The 19,785-nt window shown below is 38.9% G+C and overlaps 1 protein-coding gene across 6 annotated transcripts in view; it reads left to right on the plus strand.

Moving 5' to 3' along the window:
• HMCN1 (hemicentin 1) overlaps positions 1-12,812 on the plus strand; it is a 190,655-nt gene extending 177,843 nt beyond the window's left edge. For 5 of the 6 annotated variants that reach the window (XM_057427409.1, XM_057427412.1, XM_057427415.1 and 2 more), the window contains 11 exons: positions 1,333-1,570; positions 2,375-2,437; positions 2,957-3,076; positions 3,326-3,460; positions 3,933-4,046; positions 4,318-4,443; positions 5,242-5,370; positions 7,823-8,173; positions 9,973-10,092; positions 10,720-10,846; positions 11,984-12,812. In XM_057427409.1, the coding sequence (XP_057283392.1) occupies positions 1,333-1,570; positions 2,375-2,437; positions 2,957-3,076; positions 3,326-3,460; positions 3,933-4,046; positions 4,318-4,443; positions 5,242-5,370; positions 7,823-8,173; positions 9,973-10,092; positions 10,720-10,846; positions 11,984-12,350 (1,890 nt within the window). In that variant the 3' untranslated portion in view covers positions 12,351-12,812. The remainder of the gene's footprint in view (positions 1-1,332; positions 1,571-2,374; positions 2,438-2,956; positions 3,077-3,325; positions 3,461-3,932; positions 4,047-4,317; positions 4,444-5,241; positions 5,371-7,822; positions 8,174-9,972; positions 10,093-10,719; positions 10,847-11,983) is intronic. The other variant, XM_057427413.1, reaches the window with a different exon arrangement.
• Positions 12,813-19,785: the final 6,973 nt, after the last annotated feature.

Below are 19,785 nucleotides of genomic sequence, written 5' to 3' on the forward strand. Positions count from 1 at the left end.
ATCATCAGGAAGGTAGTATTGGTCAACTTTTTTAGATGTTAGAATGTAGTATTGAGAGGTGTCTTCAGGGCTCATTACCACAGGCAGGCATGTCAGGTGTTGCTTTTGACAGAGCTATAAAGGTGCATCTTAAACCTCTCTGACTTTCTGTCTTCCCCAAGGAGGACACCAGCTCTTTTATACCATGGCACCTTGGTATAAAATGTGCTGATAATAGTCTACAGCTACAGTTATGCATATGGTGACAGAGAAACATTCCTGTGTCTGATAAAGTTGCAAAGACAGGGATTAATAGATTCTGATTCAGATTACATCACAAGGTATTTTGTGTTTTCTTACCATACACATTGCTATGGTGCTGATAATGATGCGCTTCTTTCTCTGCTACAACATCAAACGTTTGTCTTGCGGAGACATCTATTATGGCAAACAGTCCTATTCTGCAATCCATCTGAAATATTTTACAGAATTTGCGTTTTCAAAGAATGACACTTCTCTATGAACTTTTCTCAAGACTGATTAGAGGGCAGTTTGCATGGTCGTATAGCAAAACGTTATAAACCTGCTACTGAATTGCTCTGCCTGTTTTTTCCAGCAGATATTCTCTGCTGCTCATAGTAAGATAGCTTCTATCACTGACCTTGTACTCCTGATAGAAAGATGGAGTTCAAAGGAATTATTTTTGGTGTAGTGTAAGACATGAAAAATATTTTGCTTATACCAATATGTGGTATAAAAGTTTTGGTTTAAAATCAGGCTCTTGATAATTGGATTTACTGTAAAAGAAAGAACATTCTCTGATGTTGTCTCTGTAAAGGTGAGAATCAGTCAGTGGTAGGTAACCAGTGAAAATATTTTAATATATTAATCCCACAGTATAATAAATATACATTAAATTCTTGATATTTTGATACACTGCAATACGTAGCATGTCCAATATTTATATTTTTTCCAGTGGCAGAATTTTCTCTTATTGTTTAGCTAGCACATTGTCAGCATCTTACTTAGAATATGAAAAAAATATTTAGCTCTCAAAAGATTGTTACTGAACAGTAAGATCATTTTCAGGGTTTGTTTTTTTTTGGAAATGCTATGCTGTGGCCCCCATCATCAGGAAGCTCAGTACCACAGCCTGTTTCTTATTTAGAGAAATATACCAGATACTGTTAAGATTCAACAATTAAAAGTAAAGTAATTATGTGTTGTGTGAAATACACTTTGTTCAGCTGTTAAGACCCCTTCTCAAAATACATCTCATATCACTTTAAAATGCAAAGACCACAGTGGTATTGGATATACTCAGTGCCTGAAGCCTAAATTTTGCTGTTTCAGGATTACACAGAAGACTATATTCAAACTGGCCCTGGGCAACTGTATGCCCATTCTACTCGTCTCTTCACTGTAGATGGGGTTAGTGTTCCCTATACATGGAACCACACTATCACGTATGATCATACTAAAGGAAAGATGCCTTTCTTGGTGGAAACTCTCCATGCTTCCTCTATTACAACAGAGTACAACCCCCTGGAAGAAACAGTGGTTTTTAAAATCCACGCTTCCATTGCAAAAGGTATTGTTCTACTCTTTCACAGAAAGAAAACAATGGAAAAATAATATCCTGTCTTTGCAGATTCCATTACCTACATGCTCAAAAGCTGTTATGGCTTTGAAAGAGGAAATTCTGTGAAACTTGGGTGACTTTATTGTAGATCCTGGGATCTACATGTCTTGTTAATATACTCATTGACTAATATGTAAAAGCTATTGCAGTTTGCACTTACTTTGTCTGTAGCTCTCATTGATGAGGTATGTCTGCTTTTGTTGACACAGCTAATAGCATCGCCAGTAGCTTCAGATATTCAACCTAAAATATTTTCCCATTTCTTTGCATGTACCTTTCATTCTGTTAAAGAAGAAAATTCAAAATTCAGCACAAAAATGGGTAAAATGTCCTAAGTCATTCCTCAGATTGAACTTCTCTGGATTATTTGGTATATACAGAAAACACGATACTGAGCTTCAGCTTGATAAATTTACTGGTACTTTATGGAATTTTATTTTTTTTTTATGTGAAGCAAAATGGAATAGTCTTTATTCTTTTAATAATGAAAACTTTATGGAGGAATTTTGGAGGTTGTACCACGCTTGGATGAAACTTCCTGTCACCCTAAGGGACACCCACACATGCACTTGTTTAAGGTTTTTCAAAACCCATGAACTATAGTCTTTCAGTGCCCAGAAAGAACACCTACTAATAAATCTTTTATAAACAGGTGGGCTGTAATTCTTAGTGTTAAAGTGTCGGGGTTTTTTTAAAGTAATAAATTGGCCATATTTTCATCCACAAGTAACATGTGCTTTCTTTGCTATGCAGGAGATCGTAGCAACCAGTGCCCTGCTGGGTTTGATTTTGACTCAACTGGGCCTTACTGTTCAGGTAATGATGTGACAAGCGTAGTGTGTAATCACAGATTCACAGAATGATCTGGGCTGGAAGGGCCAGGGATGCCTTCTGTTAGACTGGGTTGTTCAAAGTCCTGTCTGACCAGAGCTTGAACACTTCCAATGATGGGGTATCCGCAGCTTCTCTGGGCAATATGTTCCAGTGTTTTGCCATCTTCATCATTAAAAAAAAAAAAAATCTGTATTTCCAATCTAAATCTACCCTCTCTAACCTATCTGTTCTGTTGAAGAGATTCTCTGAAAAAGATTGTATCAGACTTTCATTTGTCACAGTAGTAATCCAGTTCTGCAGAGCTAAAGCAAAATTCCAGCAAGCTGAGTTAGTGTAGGTTTGGTAACTGTAAAAATAAGAGTGGAGAACGCACTGCTGAACCATTTCTATGAAGTTGACCTATTATTATACCTAGCTTTGCCCTGTGGGCTTTACCAGACACATAACCCTTAGCAAGGTTTGTAAAGTCTTGTGAAGTCTCACTGGTTTTCCTTGTTCCAGATGAAGATGAATGTGCTGTGAGAAATCCTTGTTCCCATACCTGTCATAATACCATGGGTTCTTACTACTGCTCCTGTCCAAAAGGCCTCACTATCTCTGCAGACGGTAGAACATGTCAGGGTAAGATAAGCATTGCTGTCAGCAGGCTGAATGCAGAAAGCCCCATGGCACTTAAGCTTCTAGGGAAATGTTCTGTTTGGGCTGGTCTATTTTCTCATTGTAAAAATGTAATCTATTGGTTGTATTCTAATTATTTAATATATGAATACATTTGCAATCAAGTATTTCATAGCTGATCATGCTCAAGACCCTGCTTTATCTGTGTTTCATTTTGACATAGTGAGGTTTACAGCTTGTTTTTAATTACAGATATCGATGAGTGTGCGTTAGGTGGGCATACCTGTCATGCTGGTCAGGACTGTGAAAACATCATTGGCTCATACCACTGTGTGGTGAGATGTGGGAACGGCTTTAGGAGGACAGCTGACGGATTTAGTTGTCAAGGTATGGATTGGTCCTTGGTTGTTAGTTTTCATAAGCTGATAATGCTGACTTTCATAGGAGTGAAAGTAACTTTTTAAAAGATGCACCTCCAAATACAGTGTCTTTGACAGTGTCTTTGAACCTTCATTATTAAGATTGTGTTGGTTTGATTTTTTTTCTTTTTTTTTTTCTTGGTAGCTTTTTTGTTTTGTCTTGTAGGGTGTGGTTTGCTTTTTTTAAAGCCTTTTGCTTTGTCCATCCTTAGAAATAAATTTAAAATCCTATCAGGGAATAACCTAACATTCTTGCTTTTGTGTTCCATGTGCATTTTCTTTTACAAAGAAGTGAGAAGTGAACATTTCTGAACATACTTCAATAGCGTAATACAAATTAAATCAGAGTCCAGAATATTGACTCAACCGAAATACTGTTCAGGTAACTGATGACAAGGCAATTCACAACTATGGTATCAAGGATTTGTATTGTTCAACAGATGTTAATGAGTGTCAAGAGTCCAACTCCTGTCACCAGCGTTGCTTCAATACTATAGGAAGTTTCCACTGTGGTTGTGATCCAGGATACCAGCTGAAGGGCAGAAAATGCATGGGTATGAATGAATTTTCGAATGTTCATTCCCTCTTTCCAATGGCCGTAGTTCAACATTTGTTTATTGCTGTATTTGTTGTTGGAAACCATTATAAAAGAAAATCCTACTATGGATGATAGTATGTATTCTGAATTTGTTTGTAAAGCAATACTAAAAGCTAGGGTAAGTGGGAATTGGGCTGATTGATAAATATGAATGAAATAAATTCAAATGCATGTACATAAATGACTGAGTTCATTTCCATTCTTGCCTTTTTTTTTCTTTAAATAAGATGTAAATGAGTGCAGGCAGAATGTATGCAGGCCTGATCAGCTTTGTAAAAACACCCGTGGTGGCTATAAGTGCATTGATCTGTGTCCCAGTGGAATGACCAAAGTAGAAAATGGAACTTGCATTGGTGAGTAAAGTGCTAATGTACTGTATAATGATGGTAAACATAGGTACAACAACGATGTTTGGGTTTTTTTTAAATAATCTTGGACATAGTCTGGCTCCAGTTATTAAGACTTGCACATATTAAAGGCATCAACTTCTTTTCATTTACGAGAACATATGTATTTAACTTTCGTGTAATTGTTATTTAAAGAATAGAAGTATTCTTGCCCCTTCCAGCTTTCCATTGTTTTTAGGAAAGAACAGTAAGGCTTTTTTTCCTCAGCATCTTTTCTGCATTGTCACCTTGAATTCTACACATCCTTCATTGACTTTTGCAATGTTTTGTTCCATGTGTGAACGCTTCTTTAGAGTTTGTCTCAGTGGCTCTGAATCAAGATCACAGATCCTCGATGCTTATCAGGGATGCATTTAAACACAACCAATGTTATATATACTACCAAACCTTTTTTTTCTAGTGGGATATGACAAGAAGAGGGATTATGTCTCATTTCAGATCACATTGGAAACCTCAATAAAAAGTTTTAACAGAAAAAGTGTGTGTAAATGCAACATGGTTGACAAATTTATCTATGTACCTGCTCAAAATCTGCTTACAAATTACAAATTCGTAAGTGATTCGTAAGACAAACTGTTATAATGTCTAGTCGTGGCACCAGGTACAAAAAGTGCATGTTCAGAGGCCACGTCTATCTAGAGGGCCAAATTCACTAGTGCTTAACTGCATTCCTTCTGCATCAAGTAGTTTAAAGCTGTACGAAGTTTCAAGAAAAATCTGAATCCCTTGCCTTGTTGCTTGCAGACGTTGATGAATGCCAGGATGGAACCCACCAGTGCCGCTATAACCAGATTTGTGAGAACACACGAGGAAGTTACCGTTGTGTGTGTCCTAGAGGATACCGGTCCCAGGGAGTTGGAAGACCTTGTGTGGGTAAGCTATCCAGTCACATTAGTATCATGTATTTTCTGCTGCTACTTTGGGCTGGGCTTTCTGTTGGAGCATATCCAACAATGTTATCAAGACTATGCTACATAGACAAATCTGCTCTGAAGTTCAGAATTACCTATCTAAAACAAAGCAACCCATTCAAAACAAATAGTCAAAACTGAATGATTCCAAACAGAGATTTTTAGAGATCCATACTGTGAAAACAAATCATACAAGGGTCTTGGAGTGCTGGTGGGCGCATGCAACAAGCTACCACTTGGAGGCTTCATTTATAAAAATCAGGTCAGATGGCTTAGTTGATTAGACAGTGAAATGTGCCTGGCTGTATACCCTGGAATGTACCGATTCACACCTGAAGGCAGTCAAGCAGGAAATGATGTGTATTCCCCTAATGGAGAACACCCAAAGGAAGTGTGTTGCAAGAGGCACGATACACACCCACCAGCTAGAATTGTGAAGGGTGTTCCCCATATGGGTTAAGTAGAGGAAGCTGATACCCATTTATCATCCAACACTCCCCTTTCTGGTTTGGGGAGTATTTCTCTCAGTCACAGGCATCCTGACTTTGTAGTTACTCTCCTATGTTATCTATGTAGAAAATTCTGGCATAAGAATGTGTAGAGCTTTCTCCCACACACAGAGCCTTAGCATTTGAAGGATATCTCATAGCTCTAATGTGTATAGTAGGACAGTGTAATGTATGGTGTTAGTGCAAGTGCATAAAACAGATCCCCTGGTATTTAACAGCTCTCAGGATGGCACTAGGATCATAGAGATTCACCCCTTCCATATTTATGTAGAATATTTAAAATATAATAGCTGATCCACCCTGATAATGATTTATGAACATTGGCGTATGACACTAAGTGAAGTTTGTTTCAGTTGCTCACATGTATCATATCAGAGAAGCATTCCTTCATGGTGACTTCTTCAAGATTAGCTTTCCTAAGAGATAAAGAGCTGCTTTGGAGAACAGAGCTTTTTCTTTTAAACAACTGAAGATTTTGGACTACCACAAGCCAGGAATTTATTTTGGGTTTTTTTTGTTTGGCTGATTTTTTAAATTAAAGAGACTAAATTGCAGTAAGGAACTGTTTGGTATACATGAAGACCTTACTTCCACCAGCTGCCTCTCTTTTGAAATAAAATCAATCCAGCCTCCATAACACATTAGAACCACCTGAATTTCTGACAGTAAGTTGCTAGGTAAAGCCTGGGACTGCAGATTTTCACAAAACACTAGCTGCTCTCCTAAAGGTGTCTTCTGACCAAGGACTATTGAAAGCTCCCTCTTAAAGTGTGAACTTTACACACCTTTGAATTTCTCTCTGCTTAAAAATATATTTAAAATATAGATTCAAAGGTATCAGTTCACAGTGTTAATAAAATTCAGCTTTTATTGTTAATGTTTCCAGTGAGCATAGGGAAGATTTGAAAAGTAAGCAGGACCCCAGACTGAAGCAGAAGGATTGAACCTCTGCCACTTTTACCCTGGGTAAAACCCTTTGTGTCTTATGCCCATCCAACAGACAGAGAATTATGATGCTCATCTCTCATCACAACATACACAGATATAGGCATGCCCACTTAACTGAATAACAATATTTCTGTGAATTATGGTAGATCTCAATAATCATATTTTTTTCATTGTACAAAAGTTAAGTCTCCAGACTTTCACAGCTAATGACCAATAAGAACATCAAAGGTTAGAACATAACTGACTTCCTTTCTATGCAACCTTGTGACCCATCTTTGAGACCTGATTTTTCCCCTGATGCATAGTACAATAATGGTATCAGATCTTATTGAGGGTCTCTCTGTCCCAGTTTGAATGTTATACTTCTTAAGAATGCTCCATGTTAAGTATCCTCCTTTAGAGAAAGGGCCCAACAGCATCTCCCACCCATCTGTGGAGCATTTAAGAAGAACAAAAGTTACTAAAATAGCAGTGAACGGCATAAGCTGAAATGATGAACAGAGTGTGTCCTAAGGGCACCTGTATTTCTGAGAGCATCTTTTCTGGCAACCAGCAGGGACCACACCCAGCAACTTTCAGGTTATTGCACAGCCCTGATTCTACAAAAAGACAGAACAGACTTGGGGTCCCCGTTTTACAACCACATCTTACATTCAGTAACACTTGAGGCACGACCTTCGGCAGAGTTCTTGTCCTGTGTAAGCACAGTCTTATGTCACAAGAAGCCTTACAGGAAGAATAAAGGTATATTAGTGTTCTGGCTAGAGAAGCCAGCCTACTTGGCATTGTGTTTGCCATATTTTACTGTCTTCAAGATCTGACTTCTATGTCTTCAGTTTGTTCCACAGACTGAGATAAATATATATGTATATATATACATATAGTTATGTGTTGTTGTTTGTTTGTTTTTTCTCCTTTCCACATGGTTTGTTGCTCTGGATCATGTCACATGAGCAGACATTAATGAATGTGAACAAGTGCCTAAGCCCTGTGCATTTCAATGCACCAACACCCCCGGCAGCTTCAAGTGTATCTGTCCACCTGGACAACATTTATTAGGTGATGGGAAATCTTGCGCTGGATTGGAGAGATTGCCAAATTATGGTGCCTATTACAATAGCTATAACTATGCTCAATTCTCCCCTGTGAGAGACAACTATCAACCTCAACAATATTACAGGCACTCCTCAAATCTCTACAGCTCCTTCTCAGAGTATAGGAACAGCAGAATACCTTTCTCCAGGACTAGAAGGAACATTAGAGAAACTTGTCCTGAAGGCTATGAGGCAAGAAATAACAGATGTGTAGGTAAATGTCAGTCATATCTATGCAATTGTCTTGTTTTGGTCCTTATTGTTAGGTTACTGTTTAATATATATAAGGGGCTGATGGTTTGTGGTGCTGTGTTGTGGTTTTTTTCCAATTACCCTGATATATTTAGAGTTCTGCATGTTCTTGTCTCTTGAGCACGTTGTAGCAAAACCGTTTTCAAACCTCCTCTTTCATAACCTCTTATTTTAATTGTGCTGCTTATTTTGTGTTTGCAAATTATCTCCCTCTGTTATTCTCTTTCTTCTGATTATGGTAGGTCAACTTTGTGAATTTTCTCACTTCAAAAAACACCAACAGACCCAGTCTAGTCCAGGGGAGGTTGCTTTTATCAGAGTCCCACTGATGGTAGTAGTAATTTGGTTTCAAAAGGTTTTGAATAAAAACTTCAGAACTGAGCATACTAGGGCCAATGCCAGCACTACTGCAGGGTGGTTGGTCACTACCATACAGGTGATATAAGCAGAGATTTTTAGTGATCTGTAGTTATGATAGCAGGTGAGAGTGGAGAGACTGATTATAAATAAACAAATAGGGGATTTGTTGTAAGTTGTGACAATGACTGCTCTGCCCTTTCTTTTTCCCTGATGAGGAGAGCAGGGCAGTTGTGGTAACTGGCAGCTCTGCCCCAGGTTTCTGGAGGTTATGAAAAATTAATTAATTTTCCTAAATATGCTTCTCTTAAGCCAGACTTTGACAACTTAACTCACATTTTGAGTATTTTAAGAAAAAAAAACAAACATTCTGTTTATTTATTGTGATAATATGCTGCATTTGGGTCTAACAGTAATACAGGCTAGGCCTTATTATAGCTTGTCCCAGTGCATTTAACAGTACTATACAGTACATATGTACATACATATAGTATGTAGCTATGTACTTCACCCTAGCATATATGCCACTTCATAGGAGACACAATACCCTTCCAGGTTAAATAGTGATCTACAGCTAGATTCTAGCAGCCAGAATTTTTGGTCAGTTACATACCAATATATATCATATAAAGTTGGAAATGCCTGAGGTTAACTTTAGTAGGCTCTCTATTGCTGTCCTGAATTTGGCAGATGTTTCAAATGGTATTATAATGATATATGATCTGTGCCTAAATCACACTACTCTGCTTTGAAAATTTTACATAAAGTGGTCTGGTATGTCTGTATCTGAGAGGGGAATTAAAAAGAAAAATAATAAAATCTAAGAGCATTTAATGGTAGCGTTCCCAGATACTGAGCTTAATTCAACCCTGTGGCATGGGGAAGATCAGTTTGGAAGGGAAAGAGCTTTGCCTGAGGAGGGATTAACTGTAAGAACAACTCTCCCACTGTCAAGGCTTCCTCTGTTGAGGTAACTAATTCGGATGTTTCCTAAACATATTGCTTAAAACAATATTACCAGGCACCATAGCTTGCTTTCTGGGGCAAGACTGCATTTGTATAACCTTGTTGATGTATACAGATTACACATCCTCCTTTTTTCCCAGAACTCTGCATCACAACTGGTCTCTTCAGCTAGAGTATGTGTTATTGTATGGCTGCTACTAAAAGAGGTGATGACCCCTCAAACCTGACTTTAATTGTTAAAAAGTTACAAGGAGTGGCACAGGTAAGGTGTGAAAGGACTTGCTAGTCTTAGATGTTCGACCCCATCAGAAAAGAAGATCCAGACAACTTCCACCAACTCTATGCATATGCTTGTACCTAAATAAGTGAAAAAAAACCTCTGTTCGATACCAGGTTCAAATAATCCTGATGTGTACATGTTCGTGTTTCTTTCCACAGACATTGATGAATGTGAAACCAGACATACATGTCAGCATGAATGCAGAAACAGCCTGGGAAGTTACCAGTGTGCTTGTCCATCTGGTTATCGCCTTATGCCCAATGGCAAAACCTGCCAAGGTACAGAGGTCCCTTTGAATGATCAGAAACATATGCAGAATTTCAAGTTTCAGAAAAGTTTTTATTTCATGTCTTAATGTTTTGTAAAGCAAAGCAAATTATACAATAGCAGCTTCTTGTTCTCTGAGGTTCTCAGGTGACCTTACATTACACATCTAACTCCAGGCAAGTAGACAATAGCTTCAGGGTCAAACCCAGTATAATCCTTAACCTACCGCTGTCAAAAAAAGGTACTGTGGGTACTGTCAGATTTTCTGTTCTCTCCCCTCCCCCCCCCCCCCCAAAAAAAAAAACCACAAAACCAAAAATCCCTGGACTTAATTAGCTCTATTGACAAGATAGCTCTATTGACAAGACAACTGCAGTTTATATTGGATCAAGACTGAAGGGCAGCTCTTGCACAATATGCCATCCAGCACAGTAATAAAATGCCAACAATAATAAATGAATAAATGTGCAGTATTGGCACTAGCGGCTCCGGTGTCTCAGACATCAAGACGGGATTCTGAAAGATTTCACTGTGCGTAGAGGTACACTCTGCAGTCTGCTGAGCCCTTACACAGCTAGTTTTTAACCCTTCAATTCTTCTACCAGCAACTTACCGTTTGCATGTTTTCTTACATTCAGATATTGATGAGTGCCTTGAACAGAACATTAATTGTGGATCAAATCAGATGTGTTTCAACATGAGAGGAAGCTACCAGTGTATAGACACACCTTGTCCACCAAACTACCAGCGAGAGCCTCTTTCTGGGTACGTTTTATTTTCACCTCCTTTTCACTTACCCCAAGCTCAAATCCTTAATCTGTATTCACTAAGCAAGAAACTTTGACACCAATAAAGCTCATACTAGCAAAAGGTAAAGCATTGACATTCAAGACAAGCAGCAGTATCCATGTTTCCCCTCAGCACAAACAGAATGCAGCGGGTGCAGGTGAGCTGGCTGGCTGTCAATATCCCTGCAACATTACTCTGTTAGTTCAAAAGGAAATAGCACCAGAATGTTCCTTTACTATAGGAACCCCAGCAGGCAGCACACCACGATTTCTTTCTGCTTATTTGGTGTCATTCAGTTGTCATTTATGGACTATACACATAGTCACTTATAGACTATACACACAGACTATAGGGCTGCCTTTGCATCTGAGGTTTCTGACTTCTCTAACAGCCTAACATGTTTCAAAGCATTTCACGTATTCTTTTAGTCACAAAAATAATGCTGTCATTCATGGTAAATTTTGTTGGGTTTAAGTTACTCTGTTTCCCTGTTTTTTCCCTTACAAAACATGATTTCTTGTAATCTTTTAATATACTCAAGGAAATAGCTTGCTTCAGTCAGAAATCATCTTTTGTGATCAAACTCAACTGGAAAGACACGTTAAAATGGGTGTGATGTTCATTGACCTCTGTTAGCACTGACAAGCAAAGCTAGCAAAGACCTCCTAGTCTGACTTTTGATTAATAGAAGTAAAGCTTACTTTGCTCTTCTTCATTCCAAATTCTTTATTTTATGATCTAACGCACAAACACCTCAAATGGAGCTGCCTGGTACATTTTAAACCAATCTTTCCAACTCTAATGTTTTAAGACCAAGGTCACAGAAACATAGCACCACTGACTTCAATAACAAATATTGTATCTGCATCTTTATATTGCCTTTTGGCACTTTCTGAGATTATTCTGTTGAGGTGAAAATGGAACTTCAAACTAGGCTGCAACTTTAAAGGAATGATGGATAAAGAGTGCATGAGCATATTATCTTTATACAGAAGTTTTAATCTGCATACTGCCACAGGGTAAACAGGGGAAGATTTTTCTCCTTTAAGACCTCTTGCAGTACTTATAATATTGTGCCTTCTTCCTGGACTAAAGTACTCTGCTTATTCTTAGGTTCTGTCTCAAAAATTGCCCAGCCAACGACTTGGAGTGTGATCCGAGTACCTACGCCTTGGAATACAAACTCCTTTCCCTCCCCTTTGGCATAGCTGCTGGCCAGGATTTAATCCGGCTGGTTGCCTATACTCATGATCAAGTCATGCACCCAAGGACAACTTTCTTAATGGCAGATGAGGACCCAGCAATCCCATTTGCCCTGAGAGATGAGAACTTGAAAGGAGTAGTGTTCACCACCCGACCGCTGCGAGAGCCAAAGACTTACCGCATGGGAGTCAGAGCTTTATCCTACAGTGTTGATGGAAATATTGAGTATCGGACAACTTTCATTGTTTATATAGCTGTGTCAGCCTACCCCTATTAAACACCCAAACTACTTGACAGTAATCACACTATTTTAACCACATTTGTAAATGCTGGTGGGTATTACCACTTCCAGACTGACTCTAGTGCCTGCCAAACAGTTGTGAACCATGTAACTTAAAAGTGGTGCTATTCTCTTTTCCTTCTCTGAGGCTGCCTATCCAGTCCCATTATTTCAAATTGAGAGGAAAATCCATGGCTTTGAGGACCTGTTACTGCTTTCTTTATTTATTACACTGGAGTAGTCATTTTCCACACTTTTTCTGAAAACCAGCAGAAAAATCAAAGTATGAGCTGAAGTATGAGGTGAAAACAGTAAGCAAGGAGCAGCCTCTGTTGAAAGAAACTAAAGAAAAGCCTAACCAGAGGAAAAAAAATTCAAGTGGTCTACCTATTTTAAAGATTGCTGAGTGTTTTACAATTTAATCTCTATTAGATTCTTTTTCTTATCAAATACCTGATAGAATTAGGGCTGTAATATATTGTAATGTGCACAGAAAAGCAAATACCACTGTACCTACAGGTGAATTGGGAACTGGTGCAAGTTTAAGGATGCCACTGTTTTTTAGAACAACCAGCAACATGGCTCTACTTCTACTTTATACAGCAGGTATTCTATAACTTTTTTTGTTTGTTTTTGACTGACATTCTTGTATAACCATTTATTTAGCTCAAACCCATATCCAGCTCAGTACTCCCAACTCAGTTAAAATGTTCTGGGTTTTTGTTTCTTTGTTTCTTTGTTTTGTTTTGCAAATGGAACTTTTTTCTCCAAAGACGATGTAAGTTTGGTTCAGTAATGTCAATACACTGTACACAAGTAATTTTGTTGAGATGTATTCTATTTTTATGAAAGTGTATATATGTTTTTTTTCCTATATGTATTTTCTATGCAGTATCTCAAGAGTGTTTTACAGTTAAGTTTGCATAAAAGGACAATGTCAATACAGTGAAGAAAATAAAAATAAAGGTTTGAGTTGCCTTTGGGATTTGCTGGGAGTTTTATCTTTGAAAAAAAAATCTTTCCCATTTGTAATGCACTTGCCTTTAATGCCAGCAGAGAACACAGACAGTAGAGTGCTCAGCAAATGAGGGAGCAGCATGCACAAATGCAGCCATCTCCTGCTTTTTTGCGCTACTGGCTTCCCTACATACTTCGGTTTCTCAGAAAGTCAGGAAAACTGCTGCACTTACTGTAAGACCTCTATTTAAAAATTACTTAAAATCATTTTGCTCTTTATACAAACTTATGCAAGTGACAGACTTCAAACAAAACAGGTGTTTTTTTCATGGAAGTCTGACTTGAAAAATAAAAGCAGTTTAGGAAGAAAGAGACAGTAACTTTTATGACAAAGACAAAAGGGAAGGAGAAATAAGAGTAAGCTATACTAAGTACAGGTAGTGACCTCATTTCTTTCTTTTAAGGATAAGAATCACACTGAAAATAATATTCTAAAGGGAATTTAACTCCAGTGTGAGACAGGAAGAAAATTTCCATTATGTTTTATAAGAAGAAAAAAAAACAAACAAAGACACACACACACACAGACACACCAAACCAAACTAAAACAAAACAGAAAAACCCACCCAACCAAGGGTTGACAGTCTTTAAGGCAAAACTATTACTTCTGTTAGGGTTAGTAACTTACCAGAGAGAAGTCACTTAAGCACGCCCAGACATATCCACAGCTTTGTTTCCACTCTTCGCTTTTCTATCCTGTGCTTTTAATCTTGTTCTTTATTATGAATTTCCAACCTCTTTTCTTTAAGCAAATACACCCATTACAGATCTACCGCCACACATTATCTTTCCCTCTTATTAATACGCTGAGAAGTCTGTTGTTTATTTGTAAATTTTATAAATACAACAAATAGAATATCTACTGTATTTATTACTACTAAAAGTACTACTACAATTAATACTAAAAGCATAATGCTAACAAAATCTTAGATGTAATTTTCATTGCCTAAGGGTTGTAAAGCTGAGCCTCTGCCACTGTCCAATCCCCTCCATTAGTCTGTGGAATCAGTGTAAAACCACTGCACTCCTATAGCAAGATGATATAGTCTCTGTATCACTTGTCACAAGACATTTTGCAAATGTACCCCGGTCACAAACAAGCCTGTACAAAACTGTAATCTAAAAGGCTGTCTATACAGAAGGAAACACAGGTGCCAACTGGGACAGACAACATGCAAATACCTAATTCTGGGTAACTCCACCTGCAGGTATAGTCCAGACTACAACCAAATCGTTGTTCCCCGCATCAGTAGCCACCATACCTCCGTCAGAGAGGTTGAGATGATAAGGATTTTGTTAGCAGGCAGGGAAGCTTGTTGAGGGGGAATTTAAAAGCCAGCTGATGTCCTATTGACAATCCAGACACATCATCAGGCTTTTTCATCACACTCTCAGTAGCTGGGTGTAATTTGGGATAATCAGGGCTGGTCCAGGAAGCAGTCCTGGATTTTCCAGAGGAACTTCATTTATGTGCTGAATTACGTGAATCCCATCAGTGATGAAAGGGAGCTGCTGCTCTCTGCTGGCCTTATCTCAATCACCATAATATATTTTAATTAAAGAATTCATCAAAGAATGTTGGAAATTAACGACTTCCTAGTTAAGAGGCTGCTCATCATTCAGTTTGAGGAATACACATAGCCCTGTAACTGCCTCTTTAAGATCAACATTATATAGCCACAGATGCAGAATAGGAGCAAAAATCCTGACAGTGAAACCACAGGAAGCTTCCACATCCAAAGGAGTGGAAGAAGGAAGAAACCAAGGAGCTGTAAGTTGTGATGAAAGGCATCATGAAAAGCAGCAGGAGCACTGTTACACAGTTAAACTATAGCTGTGATCTCTTTCTTTCTCAGAAAGAGTGGAAGTCCCTCTGTGTCTATTTAATTGCAGAGCAAGCTCTTCCTAGCATAAAAAGAAACCAAAACCAAACACCACACCACTCGTACAACAAACAGTTGTGTTGGTTTTCTCTTTTAAAAAAGGAGGTGCCAGCAAGAGCTATTGTTTTGGGGTAGTTCAGAGATGTCCTGAATAAACATAAAATGCCTCAGTGCTACCTGGTGCCTACACTACCATCCTTTTGTACGAGCCTACTACTTCCACTGCTTATTTGACTCCCTAGGGAGGTAAAGCAGCACTTCCTCACAACCTTATGCTTGAAACACCACCCCATGACACTGGCTACCTCCTCCATTCCTAGGCACAGACATGAAAAAAATTAATTAACTGCAATATCAAGATTAAATGTACCATACAAGAGATGGAAATGTGGTTTTCTACATTAGAGAAATTAATTTATACATACTGGAAGTTCAAGCGTGACATTTTGAAGCATTCCAGCAGCATACAGCTGGGCACAGAAGTCTCCCTGAAGCTCACCTCCACATGAACACACATTAGATACAGGCCTCCTTCTTGTTGCAGCACTTTCCAAGACCTCTCAGTCCACATATATTCCAATAAAGCTACTACAGCTGAGACTTCTACGAGGGCACAACAAGTCCCACAGACAATCCTTCCTTATTAGAGCCTAAAGGACACTACATGGTAAGTGACAGCACTCTGCAAAAAAAATACACCATTCTTTCCAAATATAAGTTATAGCAAAGAAGTAAGGTGTGAATAGGAGTTCACGGATAACACCAGGGCTAATTGCCAGAGAGGAAAGAAAGTCTGCAACCACCGCTACTGGTTACCTGGCAAGCATTCAGGAATTGAAGACAGATGAGGTACCCACCATCATACCTTCTGCAGAGATACAGCTTACCAATACCTTGAGAGCAGAAATACACTGGGGTTTTGTTTCAATTCATACATCGGCTGAATTTAAAGCTATTGAATGGGTACAGTAATCAATCAATGCTGAATACATAGCCCTACGGGTTAAAGGGAAAACAAGTTATCAGATGAGAACAATGCTCAGAAAAGACAAGAGTACCAGTGCTTGAAGTGTCCACTTGGCAAGTAAGATACAGACAGGCTACAAAGATACATACATGCTAAACAAAGCAGAAAGACAATGAGTAAGGCAGTCATCATCAATCTCATATCGGTGTGGCAGTTACAGGCAGGACTCTGCTCTTGGGATGCAAATGGGAGCTCTGGTGCCCTTTGACTTCAGAGGCATTTCTGGTTCTGGCAGCTCAAACCTAAGGTTGCTGCCAATAAAAATTTGGCATATTATGACCTTCGAAATCTAAGGCTTAGCTTATGAGGCTGGAATCCAACCGCCCGTGTCCCAGTTGCACACAGGCGGAGAACAGGACATGCAGGTCTGTGCGAGGGGATACACATAGCCAGCACCATGCTGCTTGCGGTTAGTCACCCAGACAAATAGATGCAGAAGATGTCTAGCACATTTCCGTTTAAAGTAATTCCTGCCCAGATGCTGTGTTGTACAAATGTATGTATGGGAGAGGGCTGCTGGGCAGCTCCCTGGGCTTTGTTTCTGTAGAAAGCCTGTGGGCAGATGAAGGCTCCTCCAGCCTTCTGGGATTCAACTTCTGCTTCAGATGAGATTTTTGAGTCAACACAAAAGTGAATAGATAGAACCTCACTGAGCAATCAGTGAAATTTGGAAATTTCTCTGGAAATTTAAAATCCCTTCTACATGAATGTTCACTAATGCTGAAGAGCCTGAACAGTCAATTACTTGCTTAAGCACAGGTGTATCTCTTGCTGGGAAATCAGAGTCAGTTTCATTCAGCTCCTTCACATAGAGCAATGCTCTGGAGCTGCTGCTCCACATGGGCTGTGGGCCACACTTTATTTGCCCTTTCTCTCCCTGGACAAACTCTGAGGCACAGGGTAGCTCTGGGTGTAAGCTGAAACAGAAAGGAAACACCAGAAAGTGCCAGGCAATTAAATTCCAGAGCTCACTGGGGTGTTACATATCATGCATCCAGTACCACTGCACTAATAAATGTAACATCTGAGCACATCATATCAAGCCATGCCCTATGAATAACATTAAACGTAATCCCCAACTGGCAAGCAGACTTTCAGAAACACATTCGCACGTCTGGACATACTGAACTGCAGTCGTTTTTCAGATCACTGAGTTCTGCTATTCAGCATCTTCAGCATACAACTAGTGCCAGCTGATTCTTCTGGATGATAAATTTAGTATTAGAAGGGGAAACAAAGAATACTTGCCTACAGCTAAAGGCATATGGATACATAGAAGTGTATTTTACACAACCATAGGTTCAAATGGGAATTTACAGACAGCCAAATGTTGGGCATATCAGAAACATGATCAAACCAAGAAGTTATTCAAGATTACAGAGCAAAGGTTAATAACTACTCTTACGAATGCTGTGAAATTTCTGCAAGGAGAAGAGAATCTCAGTTAATTTTTCACTGCAAGTGAGGTTTATAAAACTGTGGCCATTGTGGGACTGAGAACAAGCTCAGATAATTTTTCCTTTTTTTGATAAAATATGTGCTAGAAGCAAATACAGTGCTTACGTTAAAAATCTCTCCTAAAATGGGAAGAGCAAAAATACGGACTTCACAACTTTTGTCCTTGACAGCTTAACTAAGTGGCTTGAAATGTAGTGAGATGCAGCTGGCTTCCTCATTAGTAACTTCTCACCCCACTTGAAGTTACAGACTAGTTTATGTACAGGTCAAGAGAAGACATCTGGTGTATTATCTCTCTTAAGTATGATTTTTTAAAAAATAAATATATCTGTATGCGGCCTATGAAAAAACACAGAGTAAAACTGATGTGCAGAGTTCATCTGGAACTCAGAGGTTCAGACGGCTAAGACAAAGTCAAGCACCCCCTCCAAACCTCTGAACGGCTTACCACACAGCAGGCAAAACCATACAAACCATAGTGAAGACTTTCTTCTGCTTAAATCACAAGAAGAGTCTCAAGAAAGCTTTTCATAAAGAATGCATGAGAGCTGTTGAGAGATCTGGACTGTACAGGTATGATCTAGCCTATAATTAAAGCAAAGCCAAACTCTCTTGATACTCAAAACCATGTTTGACAGTGGCTGTGCTAAAGCTGTATGTAAAAGCGTCAAAAAAAGAAGGTATATCTAACTTGGGGTCTACAGTTTCAAAGGCAAAACCCAGCCATGATCCCTGAAGAATCCTGAAAGTGGCTATAATTACTACTGTTCCTAGTCAACACAGTGGTGCATAAAACACAGCTAGATTCCAATCAACATTAAAGCTCCTCTCTGTAACAGCCTTCACAGGGTTTTAGCTGTGTTGCCTCTAGAACCTGATGCTGCAGATGTAAAAGGTGAGGATGGAAAAGCTGAGAGAAGAATGAGTCCCCAAATGCCACAAAACCAACAAAAGTGCACCAGCTCTTCACTGAAACTGGGTCAACAAACACGACATATACATGTCCAAAAAGGAAAACACAGAGTGCTCCAATGCAACCATTTGAGACTGAAATTGAAGCAGCAAAAATACCATGAGAAAGCAACATTAAAAGTACAAGCTGAAGGGACTACAGAAGCCTTAGTGATACACTACTCAAGGCATGGCATTCCTGCACCAGAACAGCACTGTTTCTGCATAAATGTTCATCACCTGTAGATGAATCTTACATGCTAGAGAGCTCTAAGTAGTAAGAGATAGGCTGAAAATAGGTTCAAATCTGTGACAGAGCTATCAATCACCTCCATGGCTTCTCTTCTTGTTAAGCGAGCTAGACTTTGAATGCAAACTTTGTAAATAATTCTGATCACGTCAGAATTATTCATCCTTCATCATGGCCTGCTTACAAAATTGGCTCACGAATCTACACATATTTACCACCGTGCAGGTCAGACTGCTTCTCTCCACTACAGCCTTGTTCCAAAGAAAATTTTTGTAGTTTGCTTACTGGTTCCCCTGCAGTGCTCTCAGTGGTGTGAAGACTGATAGAGAACCTCAAATTGGGTGTAACCCTGCAAAGACTTTGCCAAAATATTACCGCTAACATTTTGCAGTTCATGTTTTGAAAAGATTTTGGATGCATAAATGATGTTGCCCTTTAAGAGATGAGGCTGCAGCAGAGCAGTAGTTTGTTTTCAGCAACTGAAACACACAACAAGGTGTCATAATGTTTTTACCATGTGTGGTAGCTTTACTATAGACAAACAAACAGCCATGAGAGTCACATTAAATCAAAGTCAGTCACAACCTTGCCAGAAACCCCTGACCGCCTTAAAATTAGACACCTCATCTAATCAAAATTCCTCTTAATCATATAAACAATTCTCAGCAGATACTAAGAACAGTAGCAAAAGATTTACTTACAGCTGAGGTAAAAAGAACTTTCCTGATAGAGATTTGAAAATTATAAAGAGGACAAAAAGTATACATCACAGAATGAATTACCACTGCATGAAAAAAAGCATGTGCAGAGCAGTTAATAAAAACAGCCTGCATTTTGCTGAGAACT

The sequence above is a fragment of the Pezoporus wallicus genome, unplaced genomic scaffold, assembly GCF_028554395.1.
Source record: "Pezoporus wallicus isolate ANWC-B61680 ecotype Strahan unplaced genomic scaffold, APGP_CSIRO_Pwel_v1 scaffold_7107, whole genome shotgun sequence".
NCBI lineage: Eukaryota > Metazoa > Chordata > Aves > Psittaciformes > Psittacidae > Pezoporus > Pezoporus wallicus.